At 45.7% G+C, this 21398-nt stretch overlaps 1 protein-coding gene across 1 annotated transcript in view; it reads right to left on the minus strand.

The window, feature by feature from the left end:
• LOC138670712 (transmembrane channel-like protein 1) overlaps positions 1 to 21398 on the minus strand; it is a 181687-nt gene that overhangs the window by 83327 nt on the left and 76962 nt on the right. Inside the window, exons 8-9 of the mRNA XM_069758357.1 lie at positions 18577 to 18719; positions 16116 to 16260 (exon numbers count right to left, since the gene is read on the minus strand). Of these exons, the coding sequence (XP_069614458.1) occupies positions 16116 to 16260; positions 18577 to 18719 (288 nt within the window). The remainder of the gene's footprint in view (positions 1 to 16115; positions 16261 to 18576; positions 18720 to 21398) is intronic.

The raw sequence follows: 21398 nt of genomic DNA on the forward strand, positions 1-21398 counted from the left end.
AATAGCCGAGCAGAAGAGACGATAAGTGGAGGCAGCTGATGACAGCTAACTCCAAGGAGCAGCCATACCACTAGAAACCACAAGAGGGAGCCCAAGAGCAGAACTCACAAAAGTGCCACTTACAACCACCGGAGGGAGCCCAAGAGCGGAATTCACAACAGTGCCCCCCCTTGAGGGCAAGGGGGGTCATCGAACCCTCACCAGAGCCCCCAGGCCGATCAGGACGAACCAAATGAAAAGCACGAACCAAATCGGTGGCATGGACATCGGAGGCAACAACCCAAGAATTATCCTCCTGGCCATAACCCTTCCACTTGACAAGATACTGAAGCCTCCGCCTCGAAAAACGAGAATCCAAAATCTTCTCAACCTCATATTCCAACTCTCCCTCAACCAACACCGTGGCAGGAGGGTCAACCGAGGGAACAACGGGCACCACATATCTCCGCAACAAAGATCTATGGAAAACATTATGAATGGCAAAAGAGGCTGGAAGAGCCAAACGAAAAGACACCGGATTAATAATTTCAGAAATTTTATAAGGACCAATAAACCGAGGCTTAAACTTAGGGGAAGAAACCTTCATTGGAACATGACGAGAAGACAACCAAACCAAATCCCCCACACCGACGGCAGTTAGCAAAACGTTGAGCCCTTTCCTGAGACAACGTCAAATTGTCCACCACATGAGTCCAAATCTGCTGCAGTCCACCACAGAATCAACACCAGGACAATCAGAAGGCTCAACCTGCCCAGAAGAAAAACGAGGATGAAAACCAAAATTACAAAAGAAAGGTGAAACCAAAGTAGCCGAACTAGCCCGATTATTAAGGGCAAACTCGGCCAACGGCAAGAAAGACACCCAATCATCCTGATCAGCAGACACAAAGCATCTCAAATAGGTCTCCAAGGTCTGATTAGTTCGCTCAGTTTGGCCATTAGTCTGAGGATGAAACGCCGAAGAAAAAGACAAATCAATGCCCATCCTAGCACAAAAGGCCCGCCAAAATCTAGAGACAAACTGAGAACCTCTGTCAGAGACAATATTCTCCGGAATGCCATGCAAACAAACCACATGCTGAAAAAATAATGGAACCAGATCTGAGGAGGAAGGCAACTTAGGCAAAGGTACCAGATGGACCATTTTAGAGAACCAGTCACAAACAACCCAGATAACAGACATCTTCTGGGAAACAGGAAGATCTAAAATAAAATCCATGGAAATATGCATCCAGGGCCTCTCAGGGACCGGCAAAGGCAAAAGCAACCCACTAGCGCGGGAACAGCAAGGCTTGGCCCGGGCGCAAGTCCCACAGGACTGCACAAAAGCACGCACATCGCGCGACAAGGAAGGCCACCAAAAGGACTTAGCAACCAAATCTCTGGTACCAAAAATCCCAGGATGACCAGCCAACACAGAACAATGAACCTCAGAAATCACCTTACTTGTCCATCTATCAGGAACAAACAGCTTCCCCACTGGACAGCGGTTAGGCCTATCAGCCTGAAATTCCTGAAGCACCCGCCGCAAATCAGGGGAAATGGCAGAAAGAATCACCCCCTCCTTAAGAATGCCAACCGGCTCAAGGACTCCAGGAGAATCAGACGAAAAACTCCTAGAGAGGGCATCAGCCTTAACATTCTTAGATCCCGGAAGATACGAGGCCACAAAATCAAAACGGGAGAAAAACAGGAACCATCGAGCCTGTCTAGGATTCAGCCGCTTGGCCGACTCGAGGTAAATCAGATTCTTATGATCGGTCAGGACCACAACGCGGTGTTTAGCTCCCTCAAGCCAATGTCGCCACTCCTCAAACGCCCACTTCATAGCCAACAACTCCCTATTGCCGACATCATAATTGCGTTCCGCAGGCGAAAACTTTCTGGAAAAAAAAGCACACGGTTTCATCAAAGAACCATCAGACTCCCTCTGAGACAAAACGGCCCCTGCCCCAATCATTGGAAAAAATCAAAATATCATCCAAGTATACGACCATGAATTTATCAAGATAATTGCGGAAAATATCATGCATGAAAGACTGGAACACAGATGGAGCATTAGAGAGCCCAAATGGCATCACAAGATATTCAAAATGGCCTTCGGGCGTATTAAATGCAGTTTTCCATTCGTCACCCTGTTTAATACAAACAAGATTATATGCCCCTCGGAGGTCATTCTTAGTAAACCAACTAGCCCCCTTAATCTGAGCAAACAAATCAGTAAGCAAAGGCAAGGGGTATTGGAATTTGACCGTGATCTTATTAAGAAGACGATAATCAATACAGGGTCTCAAGGAGCCATCCTTCTTAGCAACAAAAAAGAAACCCGCTCCCAATGGTGACGAAGAGGGCCGAATATGCCCCTTCTCCAAAGACTCCTTAACATAATTCCGCATAGCAGCATGCTCTGGCACAGACATTGAAAAGTCGGCCCTTAGGGAACTTGCAACCAGGAATCAAGTTAATAGCACAATCACAGTCCATGTGCGGAGGAAGGGAACTGGACTTGGGCTCATCAAATACATCCTGGAAATCCGACAAAAACTCAGGGACCTCAGAAGAGGGGGAAGAGGAAATTGACATCAAAGGATCGTCACTATGTACCCCTTGACAACCCCAACTAGTCACCGACATAGTTTTCCAATCCAGCACCGGATTATGTTCCTGTAACCATGGAAAACCCAGTACAACAACATCATGCAGGTTATGCAACACCAGAAAACGGCAATCTTCCTGATGTGCTGGAGCCATGTACATAGTCATCTGTGTCCAGTACTGAGGTTTATCCTTGGCCAAGGGTGTAGCATCAATACCCCTCAAAGGAATAGGGCTCTGCAAAGGCTGCAAGGAAAAACCACAGCGCCTGGCGAATTCTAAGTCCATTAAGTTCAGGGCAGCGCCTGAATCCAGAAATGCCATGACAGAAAAGGACGACAATGAGCAAATCAGGGTCACAGATAAGAGAAATTTAGACTGTATAGTACTAATGGTAACAGACATAGCGACTCTCTTAGTACGCTTAGGGCAATCAGAGATAACATGAGCAGAATCACCACAGTAAAAACACAGCCTATTCTGACGTCTGAATTCCTGCCGTTCTGTTCTAGTCAAAATCCTATCACATTGCATAGGTTCTGGACTCTGCTCAGAGGATACTGCCATATGGTGCACAGCTTTGCGCTCGCGCAGACGCTGATCGATCTGAATGGCTAGAGACATAGATTCGCTCAAACCAGCAGGCGTAGGAAAGCCCACCATAACATCTTTAAGGGCTTCAGAAAGACCTTCTCTTAAAATAGCAGCCAGAGCCTCTTCATTCCATTTAGTGAGCACAGACCATTTTCTAAATTTCTGGCAGTATAACACAAGGCCAACAGGGTTTTTTCTGCATGATCCACAGAATTAGGTTCGTCATACAATAATCCGAGCGCTTGAAAAAATGCATCAACATTCAATAATGCCGGATCCCCTGTTTCAAGAGAAAAAGCCCAGTCTTGAGGGTCACCACGCAGCAAGGATATGATGATTTTTACTTGCTGAATGGGATCACCAGAAGAACGGGGTTTCAAAGCAAAAAACAATTTGCAGTTATTTTTAAAGTTCAAAAACTTGGATCTGTCCCCAAAAAACAAATCAGGAGTAGGAATTCTAGGCTCTAAAGCCGGAGTCTGGACAACATAGTCCTGAATACTCTGTACTATTGCAGCAAGTTGATCCACACTAGAAAACAAACCCTGAACATCCATGCCAAAGCATATATCCTGAACCACCCAGATATCAAGAGGGAAAAAAAAGACAAACCAGAGCACAGAAAAAAAAATGGTTCAGAACTTTCTTTTCCTTCTTTTGAGATGCATTTAATTCATTTTTGGCCACTTGTACTGTTATGATGTGGTGGTCTAGGAGCAACATGGAACGAGCTCTGAAGGAAGTGGTAACTGTACTGACCGCAGTCCCTTAGCTCAACACAACACTAGAAGTAGCCGTGGAATGTTCCTAACTCTCTCTAGGCATCTCGTCACAGCCTAAGAGCTAACTACCCCTAAAGACAGAAGCAGGAAAACTATCTTGCCTCAGAGAAAATCCCCAAAGGATAGATTAGCCCCCCACCAAAAATGACTGTGAGTGGAGAGGAAAAAGACATACACAGAATGAAACCAGGATGAGCACAGGAGGCCAGTCTAGCTTGATAGATAGGACAGGATGGAATACTGTGCGGTCAGTATAAAACACTACAAAAATCCACGCAGAGTTTACAAAAAAAATCTCCACACCTGACTAAAGGTGTGGAGGGTAAATCTGCTTCCCAGAGCTTCCAGCAAGACAGAATTAATTCATACTGATAACTCTGGACAAACATAGAAAGCACTGAACGGATAAGTCCACAATCTGTGAACCGAAAAGCGCAAGCAAAAACTTAGCTTTGCTGAACTGGTCAGGATAGCAGGGATATCCAAAGAGACGTGAATCCAACCAGGAACCATTTACAAGTGGCACTGGCTGAAGGAACAGCCAGGCCTAAATAGCCGAGCAGAAGAGACGATAAGTGGAGGCAGCTGATGACAGCTAACTCCAAGGAGCAGCCATACCACTAGAAACCACAAGAGGGATCCCAAGAGCAGAACTCACAAAAGTGCCACTTACAACCACCAGAGGGAGCCCAAGAGCGGAATTCACAACAGTAAACCACTGTTTGGGTGCACGGCAGGGCATGGAAGAGAAGGAGCGCCGTTTGACTTTTTTTAATGTAGAATTGGCAGGAATTCAGATTGGACACCATGTCGCGTTTGGAGAGCCCCTGATGTGGAAACCCCCCACAATTGACACCATTTTGGAAACTAGACCACTTAAGGAACTTATCTAGATGTGTGGCGAGCACTTTGAACCCCCATGTGCTTCACAGAAGTTTATAACGTTGAGCCGTGAAAATAAAATTAAAAAAATCGCATTTTTTCTACAAAAATGATCTTTTTGCCCCAAAATTTTTATTTTCACAAGGGTAACAGGCGAAATTAGACCACAAAAGTTGTAGTGCAATTTCTCCTGAATACGTCGATACCCAATATGTGGGGGTAAACTACTGTTTGGGCACACCGCAGAGCTTGGAAGAGGAGGAGTGTCGTTTTACTTTTTCAATGTAGAATTGTCTGGAATTGGGATCGGACGCCATGTCGCGTTTGGAGAGCCCCTGATGTGCTTAAACAGTGGAAACCCCCCATAAATAACCCCATTTTGGAAACGAGACCTCCCATGGAACTTATCTAGATGTGTGGTGAGAACTTTGAATGCCCAAGTCCTTCACAGAAGTTTAGAATGCAGAGTCGTGAAAATAAAAAACATTTTTTTTTCCACAAAAAAGATTTTTTAGCCCCCAAGTTTTTATTTTCACAACGGTAACAAGAGAAATCGGACCCCAAAAGTTGTTGTCCAATTTGTCCTGAGTATGCTGGTACCCCACATGTGGGGGTAAACCACTGTTTGGGCGCACGGCAGAGTTCGGAAGGAAGGAGCGCCGTTTTGGAATGCAGACTTTGATAGGATGGTCTGCGGACGTTATGTTGCGATTGCAGAGCCCCTGATGTACCTAAACAGTAGTAACCCTGCACAAGTGACCCCATTTCGAAACTAAACCCCCCAAGGAACTTATCTAGATGTGTGGTGAGAACTTTGAATGCCCAAGTGCTTCACAGAAGTTTAGAATGCAGAGTCGTGAAAATAAAAAATATTTTTTTTCCACAAAAAAGATATTGTAGCCCCCAAGTTTTTATTTTCACAAGGGTAACAGGAGAAATTGGACCACAATAGTTGTTGTCCAATTTATCCCGAGTACATTGATGTGCCATATTTGGGGGTAAACCACTGTTTTTGCGCAAGGCAGAGCTCGGAAGGGAAGAAGCGCCATTTTGGAATGCACACTTTGATAGAATGGTCTGTGGGCGTTATGTTGCGATTGCAGAGCCCCTGATGTACCTAAACAGTAGTAACCCCACACAAATGACCCCATTTTGGAAACTAGACCCCCCAAGAAACTTATCTAGATGTGTGGTGAGCACTTTGAATGCCCAAGTGCTTCACAGAAGTTTATAATGCAGAGTCGTGAAAATAAAAAAATATTTTTTTTTCCACAAAAAAGATTTTGTAGCCCCCAAGTTTTTATTTTCACAAGGGTAACAGGAGAATTGGACCCCAAAAGATGTTGTCCAATTTATCCCGAGTACGTTGATGCCCCATATGTGGGGGTAACCCACTGTTTGGGCGCACGGCAGAGCTCAGAAGGGAGGGAGCACCATTTGACTTTTTGAGCGCAAAATTGGCTGTCGTGTTTGGAGACCCCCTGATGTACCTAAACAGTGGAAACACCCAAATTCTAGCTCCAACCCTAACCCCAACACACCCCTAACCCTAATCCCAACCCGATCCATAATCCTAATCACTAACCCTAACGATAATCACAACCCTTACCCCAAAACAACCCTAATGTCAACCATAACCATAACCCTAATCAAAACCCTAAATCCAACACACCCCTAATCCTAATCTCAACCCTAACCTCAAACCTAACCCTAATCCCAATACACCCCTAATCACAACCCTAACCTTAACCTTAATCCCAAACCTAACCCTAATCCCAAGCATAACCCTAATGCCAACCCTAACCCTAATCCCAACTCTAACCCTAACTTTAGCACCAACCCTAACCCTAGCCCTAAGGCTACTTTCACACTTGCGTCGTTTGGCATCCGTCGCAATCGACAAAAAACGGATCCTGCAAATGTGCCCGCAGGATGCGTTTTTTGCCATAGACTTGTGTTAGGGGTCGAGTTCCCGCTTCTGCACAGGGGGAATCTCGAGCCACCTCCGCTGCGGTCTCCCATTCTTGTCCAGCCGCAGTGGAGTCTGCTCAGCAAAGACGTCGGTCCCAGCGTCTTGCTCATTCTCACTCTGTTCTGAGAGTTACTGCTGCTTCTCCAGTCTCTGCCATTAAAGTCAGTGCTGGTCAGCAGCGAGCGGACTTCTCTGGGACTAAGTCCTTGTCTGTACATACTGAGCATGCCCAGGGTAAGATCTCCCGTTGGAGATCGAGGGTCATGTGCTCAGGCTCTGCAGCACATTCCATTGGTCCTCTTGGCAGGTCTTGGAAGGGCAAAAGTGCTGTAGCCACTTCCTGTGCTGCAACTATATAAACTGCGCATGACCGCACGGCCATGCGCTAGTATTGTCTTACAATTGTTAATGTGTGTATGTTGTGAGTGCAAGTCGTCCTTGGATACCCCTACCCTATTGAATGTCTGTTCGCGGAAGGTGTATGGTTGCTATCTAGCTCCCGACTTATCCTACAGCACTAATCACGCATTACAGCGTCCAGTTGCTGTGACCGCCAGTACGGCGCCGTGCACTTCCTCTGTGCTTTCCTTACCGAAGCCTGGGTGGTTAGTGGCGTTCGTGAGTGCGGCACCGCATGCACTCTTGTGCCTTAATACTGTTATTCAGTTTCCTTACACACCCAGTTGTGGTGTTGTGCCAGCAAGGGTCTAATCGGACTTCAATCCTAGTTGGGGTTGAGTTCGCTGACTACTTGCTCGCGCTTTAGGTGCGGTACAGCGGTCCTGTGACTTAACAGGATTGCTTCTTTCACGCTGGGTGAGGTTAACCCACGCGTGTATACTTTAGTGTACCGCCATATAGTCTGCAATTGCTAGCAGCAGGTTTTCACCTGCACGGTGGACCCCGGACTGCGAACGCATCTATATCATGTCTTGGTGCGTTCCGCCAGTCCTAACAGAATACTAGCGCCAGGGTCTGGCTAGTAAAATGGCGGATGACCAGCGTTTACAGAGGTACATCCAGCAGCTGGAGGGAAGGTTGGCGGCTCTTGAGCGTACAACCTCAGCTGTGGATGTCACTGCTGTAGCTGTGCAGGCTGCAAGTGTAGCCGCAGCCAGTTTGTCCGCTGCCACCCCTGCTCCGACTTTATCCCGTCTCCCGCTTCCTGACAAGTTTGCTGGCGACAGTAAACATTGTCGCGGATTCGTGAGCCAGTGCTCTATACATCTTGAGCTCCTGGCGTCACGTTTTCCTACGGAGCGGGCGAGAGTGGGATTTATCCTATCTCTCTTGTCGGGCAGGGCATTGGAGTGGGCAACGCCACTCTGGGAGCGAGATGATCGTGTGGTACAGAGTGCTCCTCTCTTCTTGGACACTCTGAAGCAGGTCTTTTTAGGGCCTCGGGTTACCCACGACACTGCACTCCAATTGTTGTCTATTACACAGGGTACGTCCGTGGTCAGCCAGTTTGCCATCCAGTTCCGGACTCTAGCTTCAGAGTTAGAGTGGCCAGACAAAGTTCTTATTCCGGTGTTCTGGAGGGGACTGGCAGACCATGTGAAGGACGCCTTGGCCACTAGGGAGATACCGGCCACACTGGAGGAACTTATTTCTGTGTCGACCCGCATCGACCTCCGTTTTCACGAGCGGAGGTTGGAGCGGACCCAGTGTAGGCAGAGGTTTCGGCTGGCTCCAACTTTTGCCAGACCTCTGGAATCCCCTGTCTTGGCGTCAGATTCCCATGAGGCCATGGAGGTTTCTCGAGCGGGACCTAAATCTCTAGTCGCTCGAGTACCCATGGTTTGTAATAACTGTCAACAACATGGACATTACGCCAATAAATATCTGCGGCGGTCGGGAAACAATCGCGTCTAGTAACCATTGGGGGAGGTTCACTAGACACAGCAGCATTCTCCTCCAAACTGTCCTTTAAAGGGACAATCCTGTTAGGCTCCTCCACTCTAACAGTCGAGCTTTGTGTGGATTCAGGAGCAGAGGGAAACTTCATGTCCTCTGCTTTTGCTACACGTCATGCTATACCACTAGTCATGCTCGCCAAACCAATAACGGTTAGAGTTGTGAATGGGGCGACACTCCCACTGCAAATCACACACCAGACAGTTCCGTTCTCGCTGTCCATATCTCCTTCCCACCAGGAGATTATTTCCCTTCTTGTCCTTCCTGAGGAAATGGATGAGATTTTGCTGGGAATACCCTGGCTCCGTTTCCACTCCCCACATATTGAGTGGTCCTCAGGGAGAATATTGGGTTGGAGTAAGTCTTGTTTGGGCAGGTGTGTGAGTGCGTGTGTACAGGTCTCTACTACCGAGGTACCCGCAGATCTTTCATCACTTCCCAGGTATTATTGGTGTTATGCAGACGTGTTCTCTAAAAAGGCTGCTGAGACTCTACCGCCCCATCGCCCTTACGACTGTCCTATCGACTTCTTTTCTGGACCCGAACCTCCTCGGTGAAGGGTATATCCCCTCTCTCTCCCTGAGACGGAGGCTATGTCTCAATACATTCAGGAGAATTTGGCAAGAGGGTTTATAAGGAAGTCAGTGTCTCCGGCAGGGGCGGGATTCTTCTTCGTGCAAAAGAAGAACGGGGAGTTACGTCCTTGCATCGATTACAGGGGTCTCAATGCTATCACTATTAAGAACAAATACCCGTTGCCCCTGATATCGGAGCTCTTTGACAGATTAAGGGGAGCTAAAATATTCACCAAATTAGATCTGCGGGGTGCCTACAATCTGATTCGCATCCGTGAGGGGGACGAGTGGAAAACGGCCTTCAATACCAGGGATGGGCACTATGAGTACCTGGTGATGCCTTTCGGGCTCTGTAATGCCCCAGCCGTTTTTCAGGACTTTGTCAATGATATCTTCCGGGATATGCTTTCTACCTCGGTCATAGTCTATCTAGATGATATTCTCATCTTCTCTCCAGATATTGACTCCCACCGGAGAGATGTTGGCAGAGTCTTCGAACTCTTACGGGCGAATTCCTTATATGCAAAGTTGGAGAAGTGTGTGTTTGAGCAGGAGTCCTTGCCTTTCCTGGGCTATATCATCTCGGCCCAGGGATTGGCTATGGATCCTGCCAAACTACAAGCAGTGATGGACTGGCAGGAACCCCATTCTCTTAAAGCGGTGCAGCGCTTTATGGGGTTCATAAATTACTATCGCCAGTTCATTCCCCACTTCTCAACTTTGGTAGCTCCCTTGGTATCCCTCACCAAGAAGGGAGCGAATCCCAAATCGTGGTCCGAAGGGGTCTCCAAGGCCTTCACTTCTATAAAGTCCCATTTTGCTAGTGCTCCCATCTTACATCGTCCCGATGTGGGTAAGCCATTCCTTTTGGAGGTGGATGCCTCATCCGTTGGTGCTGGAGCAGTCCTCTATCAAAAGGATGCTCAGGGTCGGAAGCACCCATGCTTCTTTTTCTCAAAGACCTTCACACCAGCGGAGAGAAATTACTCCATCGGGGATAGGGAGTTGCTGGCAATGAAGTTGGCCTTTTCGGAGTGGAGACATCTCTTGGAGGGTGCTCGGTTCCCATTCCAAGTTTTCACGGATCACAAGAATTTGGTCTATTTACAAACAGCCCAGCGGCTGAATTCTCGTCAAGCCAGATGGTCCTTGTTTTTCTCCCGGTTCCACTTTACCCTACATTATCTCGCCGGGGAGAAGAACATTCGTGCTGACGCTCTCTCTCGCTCCTTCGTGTCAGCTGAGGAGGAGGAGGATGAGCCTCGGCTCATTGTCCCTTCGGAGAGTCTGAGAACTGTAGCTCCGGTTTCGCTAGAGTCTGTGCCCCCGGGCAAGACTTTTGTTCCCATCAATTTGCGTCCGGAGGTTCTCTCTTGGGCTCATTCGTCCAGAGTGGGTGGACACTTTGGGGCAAAAAGGACATCTGAGTTACTGGCGAGAATGTACTGGTGGCCACATATGGTTCGAGACGTCGGAGACTACGTTCAGGCATGTGTCTCTTGTGCCAAGAATAAGTCTTCCCGACAACGGCCAGCTGGTTTGTTATACCCGGTGGCAGACAGGCCCTGGGAGATGGTCGGGATGGATTTTGTTGTGGGTCTGCCCAAGTCTCGTGGCTGTACCATTATTTGGGTAATCACCGACCATTTGGTGCATTTGGTGCCGCTTCCCCGGTTACCTTCTGCACGGGCCTTGGCAGCGTTGTTTGTCAAACACATCTTTCGTCTTCACGGTATGCCAGACAAAATTGTCAGTGACCGAGGTCCCCAGTTTGCGTCTCGGTTCTGGAGAGAGCTTTGTCGTCTTCTCAGTATCGAGTTGAATCTCTCTTCGGCTTATCATCCCGAGACGAATGGGTTGGTAGAGAGAGCCAACCAGACCTTGGTCACATATCTGCGACATTTTGTTTCTGCTAAGCAGGATGACTGGGCATCTTTGCTACCGTGGGCGGAGTTTGCTCTTAACAATGCTGTCGCTGATTCCACTGGACAGAATCCATTCCTCCTTAACTATGGTCAGCATCCGCGGGTACCTGTGCCCATGCCCGTGTCTTCTGCCGATTCCAGGGTGGCAGACTGGGCTGTGGAGGCACGGGACATTTGGGATCACACTCAGGATGCCATTCAGGCTTCCAAGGACAGAATGAGGTCCTCCACCGACGCACATCGGCGCCCCGCTCCAACCTTTGCTCCTGGCGACTTAGTGTGGCTCTCCGCCCGTAACATCAGGCTGCGAGTTGAGTCTACCAAGTTTGCACCTCGCTACTTAGGTCCTTTTAAGGTCCTCGAACAGGTTAATCCTGTGGTTTACCGTCTGGCCCTTCCTCCACGCCTAGGTATCACCGACACCTTTCATGTGTCCCTCCTTAAGCCCGTCTACATGTCCCGGTTTTCTGAGTCATCTACTGGGACGTCGGGTTCGTCTACGGACGATTACGAGGTGAACGCTATCTTGGGGTACAAGGTGGTTCGTGGCAAAAAATTTTATTTGGTGGACTGGAGGGGTTACGGTCCTGAGGATAGATCCTGGGAGCCTGCTGAGCACATTCGGGCTCCGCAGCTCATTGCTGCCTTTGAACGTAGCGAGGCCCAAGGAGGGGGGGGCCCTAGGAGGGGGGGGTAATGTTTGGGGTCGAGTTCCCGCTTCTGCACAGGGGGAATCTCGAGCCACCTCCGCTGCAGTCTCCCATTCTTGTCCAGCTGCAGTGGAGTCTGCTCAGCAAAGACGTCGGTCCCAGCGTCTTGCTCATTCTCACTCTGTTCTGAGAGTTACTGCTGCTTCTCCAGTCTCTGCCATTAAAGTCAGTGCTGGTCAGCAGCGAGCGGACTTCTCTGGGACTAAATCCTTGTCTGCACGTACTGAGCATGCCCAGGGTAAGATCTCCCGTTGGAGATCGAGGGTCATGTGCTCAGGCTCTGCAGCACATTCCATTGGTCCTCTTGGCAGGTCTTGGAAGTGCAAAAGTGCTGTAGCCACTTCCTGTGCTGCAACTATATAAACTGCGCTGGTATTGTCTTACAATTGTTAATGTGTGTATGTTGTGAGTGCAAGTCGTCCTTGGATACCCCTACCCTATTGAATGTCTGTTCGCGGAAGGTGTATGGTTGCTATCTAGCGCCCGACTTATCCTACAGCACTAATCACACATTACAGCGTCCAGTTGCTGTGACCGCCAGTACGGCGCCGTGCACTTCCTCTGTGCTTTCCTTACCCAAGCCTGGGTGGTTAGTGGCGTTCGTGAGTGCGGCACCGCATGCACTCTTGTGCCTTAATACTGTTATTTAGTTTCCTTACACACCCAGTTGTGGTGTTGTGCCAGCAAGGGTCTAATCGGACTTCAATCCTAGTTGGGGTTGAGTTCGCTGACTACTTGCTCGCGCTTTAGGTGCGGTACCGCGGTCCTGTGACTTAACAGGATTGCTTCTTTCACGCTGGGTGAGGTTAACCCACGCGTGTATACTTTAGTGTACCGCCATATAGTCTGCAATTGCTAGCAGCAGGTTTTCACCTGCACGGTGGACCCCAGACTGCGAACGCATCTATATCATCTGTCTTGGTTCGTTCCGCCAGTCCTAACAACTTGTATTGCCGACGGATCGTGACGGATGGCCACACGTCGCGTCCGTCGTGCACTGGATCAGTTGTGTTTTGGCGGACCGTCGGCACAAAAAACGTTCAATGCAACTTTTTTTGGACGTCACGTTTTCTGACCGCGCATGCGTGGCCGTAACTCGGCCCCCTCCTCCCCAGGACATAGATTGGGCAGCGGATGCGTTGAAAAACTACATCCGCTGCCCACGTTGTGCACAATTTTCACAACGTGTGTCGGTATGTCGGGCCGACGCATTGCGACGGCCCCGTACCGACGTAAGTGTGAAAGAAGCCTAACCCTAAATTTAGCCCCAACCCTAACCCTAAATTTAGCCCCAACCCTAACCCTAAATTTAGCCCCAACCCTAACCCTAAATTTAGCCCCAACCCTAACCCTAACCCTAGCCCTAACCCTAACCCTAGCCCTAGCCCTAGCCCTAACCCTAGCCCTAACCCTAGCCCTAACCCTAGCCCTAACCCTAGCCCTAGCCCTAACCCTAACCCTAGCCCTAACCCTAGCCCAAACCCTAGCCCTAACCCTGACCCTAACCCTAGCCCTAACCCTAACCCTAGCCCTAACCCTAACCCTAGCCCTAACCCTAGCCCTAACCCTAGCCCTAACCCTAGCCCTAACCCTAACCCTAGCCCTAACCCTAGCCCAAACCCTAGCCCTAACCCTGACCCTAACCCTAGCCCTAACCCTAACCCTAGCCCTAACCCTAGCCCTAGCCCTAACCCTAGCCCTAGCCCTAACCCTAGCCCTAACCCTAACCCTAGCCCTAACCCTAGCCCTAACCCTAACCCTAGCCCTAACCCTAACCCTAGCCCTAGCCCTAACCCTAGCCCTAACCCTTGCCCTAACCCTAACCCTAGCCCTAACCCTAACCCTAATTTTAGCCCAAACTGCTCTTCTCCTGCCGGCCGGCAGATGGTGACAGATGGCGGGCGCATGCGCCAAGAAGATGTCGGCGGCCAGGAGGAGCAGCAGGAGGACCCAGGGACACTGGTGAGTATAATAGGGTTCCCGAATCCCCCTATTTCTCTGTCCTCTGATGTGCGATCACATCAGAGGACAGAGAATTACACTTTGATTTTTTTATTTTTTTTTTTTGCGGTCGCCGGTAAACAGTTAATTACCGGCGATCGCAAAACAGGGGTCGGTAAAACCGACCCCGATCATGTTCTTTGGGGTCTCGGCTACCCCCGGCAGCCGAGACCCCAAAGATTCTCCCGTGCCAGCCGGCGGGCGCACTGCGCATGCGCCCGCCATTTTGAAGATGGCAGCGCCCATCGGGAGCCACGAGGAGCACCAGGGGAGGCAGGTAAATATTGGGGGGCTACCTGGGACCCCATTTCTCTGTCCTCTGATGTGCGATCACATCGGAGGACAGAGAAATTAAAAAGAAATCGTGGTTTGTTTGTTTTTTGCGATCGCCGGTAAACGGTTAATTACCGGCGATCGCAAATGCGGGGTCGGTAAACAAAACCCCGAATCATGTTCTCTGGGGTCTCGGCTACCCCCGGCAGCCGAGACCCCGGAGAAAATCCGACTCTTGGGGGCGCTATTTACTTTTTCCACAGCGCTGTTAATTAACGGCGCTGTGGTTTAAGTACCATTAGCGGCCGCCGTTAAAAGGCGTATCGGCGGTCGTTAAGGGGTTAATTCTTAATTCCTAATTCTTAATTCCATACACTAGTCACTAATTAAAAGATTAGTGTTAATTGTTTTTGATTAAATGTTCTCATATGATTGGCCTGAAATGGCTTGCAATCAATTCAAAGCCATATGAACAATTGGATTAATTTGTAAAAAATTGTCTACTATAAGCTATATTACAATGAACGTACCTTTGTTATATTGTAATTGCTACAAGTTCTTGTTATACTTGTAAAATTGATCCCCCCCCTCCCTCCCTCTCCTCTCTCCCCTCCACATCCCTCCCCCTTCCCCCTTCCCCCTCAGTCCCTCTCGTCCCTATAATAATAACAATAAATCTTTGGAAAAAGATTTACCGCGATATTGTTTTAGGATTTGTACAGCATTGAATTTGGAGATGATCGTGGTAAAAGTGAATTCATGATATGACTGCAGGTTCCTCTAAACCCCATTGCGGCTGGTTATACACCGTTTAGAATATCTGGTAATAAACTTTGTAGCAGTCCCTTTATAACATGGTAAGACACTCTACACCATTTCTTAGACCTCAGCTGCATATGCTTTTGTCATATGACATGCAGCGCCAGATTCCGCCCTGCTGGAACCCTATTGGCCATTCGAGTTGTTAAATTCCATGATGCCCCATCCTTAGACACGCCCCTAGGAAGAAGCATAATGCGAAACGCGCGTTGGGCATCGGAAGGTTCGGCGTGTCACTCGGCACCTTATTTGTGAACCCATGCAATCATCTAGGTAACATGTATTGATTGGGATTCCTACTTTTTAGCGAGCTGTTTAGCAGCAGTTACGTTTTTATGATGATGCGATGCACTGCTATAATCTAATAGTGGACTGATTGGGGGGTTACTATACCTTAGTGAGCCATCTGACATGGTTCATGATCGGCGTGGTCACAGTGCATTTAGGGCTTTGGGAGTGGAACCAGTTGTGTAGTGAATCTGCTATACTTACACAGGATTCCGTTATAATTAGCTTAGATTTGTGTCACACATTCAATGCATTCCTTGAGGTCTTCCTTGTTTTTTTCTCCATATGATTATATTTAAACAGATTGCTTATTTAAGTTGTTGATTGTATCAATATGGATCTTTTTTCTGAATAATTTATGAGTCATACTTAAATTATGCAGATGTCTGTAAGATTGTGAACTGGCATTTTAGTATTAAATATAGGAGCAGTATAAGAGGGTTTCTGGTCCCAATTCTTCCTTTGTTTTGATGTGCACATGGTTCAGCTGATCTATAATAAATTGTAGTCATTGGTTTAAAGGCACTATTTTATTGTTATGTGTAAATCTTTTAACAAATATGTAAATAAAATTTGATCTTTTTTAATGAAAAAATAAAAGACACTTCTTGATTTAATTTGGTTTAATGGCTAAATGGTCAGTATGTTTAAATATTTTAAACTATTGAAAGCTTGCATTTCATACATTTTCCATACTTCTAACCCTGCAATTACAGAAATGAAGATTATCTATACCACATTCATTAGATTTAGTACTTTTAGAAGTGTATTTAAGGTCTTACTTTAAAACTTGTTGTAATAGATGCAAATTTATTGTCTGCCGTTTCGGGGTTGCCAATGAGAAAATCCCAGCTTGTATACATTTTCCAGCTAAAATTAAAACTGTTGTCATCTCCTCCACCATCGTCATTAGCATTTTTGGCCATTCTTAGAAAAAGCAAAGGAAATGTATTTAGGATTGGAAGCAGAGAACAATACAGTTTTGGAATGGTCAATGCCAAATCAGGGCAAAGTATGAAATACAGTCAAAAATGAATGATAGTATTGGAAAAACATCTGTATAAAGATACAAATGTACTATATATACACCGTGCGCTGAATTAGTAGGCAAGTGAATATTTTGACCAAATCTTCATTTTTACACATACTTTCAATCTGTATACACTTGAATTTTTATTGGATGAAGAAGATCCAGTGATGTGTACGGGACGGGCAGCACGGTGGCTCAGTGGATAGCACTGCAGCCTTGCAGCGCTGGGGTCCTGGGTTCTAATCCCACCCAGGACAATATCTGCAAAGAGTTTGTATGTTCTCTCCGTGTTTGCGTGGGTTTCCTCCGGGCACTCCGGTTTCCTCCTACATTTCAAAGACATACTGATAGGGCATTTAGATTGTGAGCCCCATTGGAGACAGTGATGATAATGTGTGCAAAACTGTAAAGCGCTGCCGAATATGTTAGCGCTATATAAAGATTATTATTATTATTATTATTATTATTATTTGTGTAATGAACAAGGATGTGGCCTAAGGATTAGTGATGAGAGAATATACTCGTTACTCGAGCATGCTCGGGGGTCCTCCGAGTATTTTTTAGTGCTCGGAGTTTTAGTTTTTAGCGCCGCAGCTGAATGATTTACATCTGTTAGCCAGCATAAGTACATGTGGGGATTCCCTAGCAACCAGGCAACCCCCACATGTACTTAAGCTGGCTAACAAATGTAAATTATTCAGCTTCGGCGATAAAAACTAAAACTCCGAGCACTAAATATACTCGGAGGACACCCGAGCATGCTCGAGAAATCTCGAGTAACGAGTATATTCGCTCATCACTACTAAGGAAACAACACCCTTTATCAAGATGTGGAGAATTATTAGGCCACTTGTTTTCCTCATGTAAAATGGGCCAAAAAAGAGATTTAACTCACTGTGATGGGTCAAATTTGTACCGAGTCTTACAGAGGGATGCAGAACTCTTGAAATTGCTAAGATATTGGAGCATGAGAATAGAACTATTAAATATTTCTTGCATTGCACACACACAGAAAACTGATGGAGGTTTCTCAACCTTCTGCTAGCAAGCAATCAGTGAAAAATGGACAATACTAGGACACAACTAAGATGGTATCATTCTGCTGTCCAAGATTTTTCACAAACCCATATACTTGTTCGAGTACTTTCAGACAAACATATTTTAGGTTCATGTGGTTAATGGATCACACACTGACCCATTGTAAGCTTATCTCATAGTACCCATTGTCAATTTTTCACACAGATCGCAAGTCCATAGAAAAAAATCTCAGTATGCCCTAGTCTTGTTCAATTTAGGAACTGAACTAGCAGTACCTACGATCATCTGATTTGCCTATATATATATATATATATATATATATATATATATATATATATATTTGCTTTCTTCTAATGTGATACCTGGTTCTGCTTGTTTTTTTCTCGTACAGCACACTGACCCTTAGAGCTTTGTCGATCTATACATACATTACTTTTAAAAATGGATCCGTGCGTCCAATCAGGGAGACTCTGAGCAAGTCCTATGCTCATCCGTTTCGCAGATCAGACTCTGTCATTAAAGTCAATGGGGATCCATGTAAAACGGATGGCACAATGAAGATGCTTTGTACTTCAGAAAATTGTTCCATTTCTCTCAATTTATAAAACTTATACGGATATGTGAATGTAGCCCTACTCATACTGTTTTCTCGGCCAGCTCCAACAGTGTAGTATGCAGTAGACAAAGAAACAGGTTACATAGCATAGGAACGGAAAAGATTTGCTAAGCCATGAGCCGTAACCTGCATAGCAAATGAAAGACCAGAAAACCAAGGGATTACCTATTGTGGATAATTTTTTCACAGGGAGAGAAATTATATTTTTTAATTAGAAAAATATTTACGTTCACGTTTCTGATTACCGTTATGCATGTACGGTAGATACAGTTGAGGAGGTAGGACAGCTAAGAGCAATACAGGAGGGGTCTGCACCACTGAGGAGAAGTAGTGTGCTGCTGGGAAATGTAGTTTTAGCAAATAGCAAGAGGACAACCCATTCAGCTCAGCGAAGCTGGATTCACAGAAAGGCAAAAGGGTATTAAAAAAGACACAGCACGAAGGCACAAGAGAGAAACTTAATGTTGGTCATGGACTGTATTTTAACAATAGTTATGCTGAAAAACAATGCAATTGAAAAAAATAAAATTTTAAATCCAAACATGCCAAAAATACTTACGTTCTAATGACAACCATGAAGCTGTATGCAATGGTGCCAATTCCAACCAATAAGTAAGAAAGTGGTAACCTAAATTGTAGCCATCCAATGGTTCTTTGACTATTATAATAGCCATAGAAGAGGACAGAATACTGAGCTAATCCCTATAAAAAGTAAAAACAAGATCAAATAAAATGTGTGCACGTGATATGGAATAAGGCATAAGGCATCTCCATATTTTAATTATCCAACATTTCCTGAAATATGCAGGGAGTAAACTAAATGAAAATATCCAAATAAGCACGAGCAACTTACACTGTGTGCACAATTAGACAAACAATTATTTTCACTATATCAGCATTTTTATGCAGATTTTCCAAATCCAAGCTGTATAAAAGTAAATGCTTATTGGATGAAGCAGACCAGGTGATGTGTATTTGTGTAATGAGTGGGTGTGTTGCCTAAGTATATCAACACCCTTTATCAAGCTGTGCAGAATTATTTGGCAGTTTGTTTTCCTCAGATAAAAAGAGATTAAACGGAGTTTGAAGGGTCAAAAATTGTTATGTCTTACACAGAGATTCAGCACTAAGAATTGGGGTTACAAAACCATCAAAAGCTTTGTTGCAAATGGTCAATAGGGTCGCAAAAAACGTGTTGTGAAAAAAAAGGAACGCATTAAGGGCCAAAGATTTGAGAAGAATCAAACGTCAAAAGACCAGGAACTCGTTATACTCCAGTACTATCATATTCCAGTACTGCAACCTTCCCGGAGTGCCCAGAAGTACAAGTTGTTCAGTGCTCAGAGAAATGGCCAAGATAAGTAAGGCGGAAACCCAACCACCACTGTAGAAAACTCATAAGTTTATACACCAAGACCGGGAAAGGAAATATCTGAAGACAGATTTTTTCAAAGGTTTTATGGACTGCGAGTGAGAGTGACTCTTGATGGACCAGATGGATGGGCCCATGGCTGGATTACTAATGGGCACAGACCTCCACATCACCTCACATGCCAGCAAGGCAGAGGGGGGTACTGGTATTCCTAGAGATGAGCTACGTAGCTGTACGTTTTAGGGTTGAAAATGGTCTCAAAATCAACTCCTATCAAACCTACTGCCACTTTTTAAAAGACACTTTCTTCAAGAAGTGGCATAGAAAAAATGTCTGCATCTTTAACCCCTTCACCCCGAAGCCTGTTTTCAACTTCCTGACCAGGCCATTTTTTTCAATTCTGACCACTGTAACTTTATGAGGTCATAACTCTGAAACACTTAAACGGATCCTGGTGTTTCTCAGATTGTTTTCTCATGACATATTGTACTTCATGATAGTGGTAAAATTTCTTCGATATGACTTGTGTTTATTTGTAAAAAATGGAAATTTTTGCGAAAATTTTGAAAATTTTGCAATTTTTAAACTTTAAGTTTTTATGCCTTTAACTTAGAGAGTCATATCATATAAAATGGTTAATAAATAACAATACCCACATGTCTGCTTTACATTAGCACAATTTTGGAAACATATTTTTTTTTTAGGAAGTTATAAGGGTTAAAAGTTGACCAGCGATTTCTCATTTTTACAACAAAATTTGTAAAACCATTTTTTTGGGGGACCACCTCACACTTGAAGTGACTTTGAGAGGCCTATATGACAGAACATGCCCAAAAGTGACACCATTCTAAAAACTACACCCCTCAAAACCACATTCAAGATGTTTATTAACCCTTCAGGTGCTTCACAGGAATGTTTGGAATGTTTAAAAAAATTGAACAATTGACTTTTTTTTCACCAAATTTTTAATTCAGATACAATTTGTTTTATTTTACCAAGGGTAACAGGAGAAATTGGACAACAAAAGTAGTTGTACAATTTGTCCTGAGTACGCTGATACCCCATATGTGGGGGTAAACCACTCGGAAGGGAAGGAGCGCCATTTGACTTTTCAATGCAAAATTTGCTGTAATTGAGATTGGGCACCATGTTGCATTTGGAGAGCCTCTGATATGCCTAAATAGTGGAACTTCCCCCACAATTGGCATCATTTTGGAAAGTAGACCCCCTAAGGAACTAATCTAGATGTGTGGTGAGCACTTTGAACCCCCAAGTGCTTCACAGAAGTTTATAATGTAGAGCAGTAAAAAAATCATATTTTTTTCACAAAAATGATCTTTTTGCCCCCAATTTTTTATTTTCTCAAGGGAAACAGGAGAAATTGGACCCACAAGTTGTGCTATTTGTCCTGAGTATGCTGATACCCCGTATGTGGGGGTAAACCACTGTTTGGGCGCATGGCAGAGCTCGGAAGGGAAGGAGCGCCATTTGACTTTTCAATGCAAAATTGGCTGGAATTGAGATCGGACACCATGTCGCGTTTGGAGAGCCCCTGATGTGCCTAAACAGTGGAAACCCCCACAACTGACTCCATTTTGGAAAGAGGACCCCTAAGGAACGAATCTAGATGTGTATTGAGCACTTTGAACCCCCAATTGTTTCACTGAAGTTTAGAATGTAGAGCCGTGAAAATTAAAAAATAATTTTTTTCCACAAAATTATATTTTAGCCCGCAATTTTTTATTTTCACAATGGTAACAAGAGAAATTGGACCCCAAAAGTTGTTGTCCAATTTGTCCTGAGTACGCTGATACCCCATATGTGGGGGGAACCACCGTTTGGGCGCATGGCAGAGCTCGGAAGGGAAGGAGCACCATTTAACTGGAATTGAAATCAGACGCCATGTCACGTTTGGAGAGCCCCTGATGTGCCTAAACAGTGGAAACCCCCCAATTCTAACGCCAACCCTAACCCCAATGCACCCCTAAGCCTAATCCCAACCATAACCG

Source organism: Ranitomeya imitator, chromosome 1 (genome assembly GCF_032444005.1).
Source record: "Ranitomeya imitator isolate aRanImi1 chromosome 1, aRanImi1.pri, whole genome shotgun sequence".
Classification (NCBI taxonomy): Eukaryota; Metazoa; Chordata; class Amphibia; order Anura; family Dendrobatidae; genus Ranitomeya; species Ranitomeya imitator.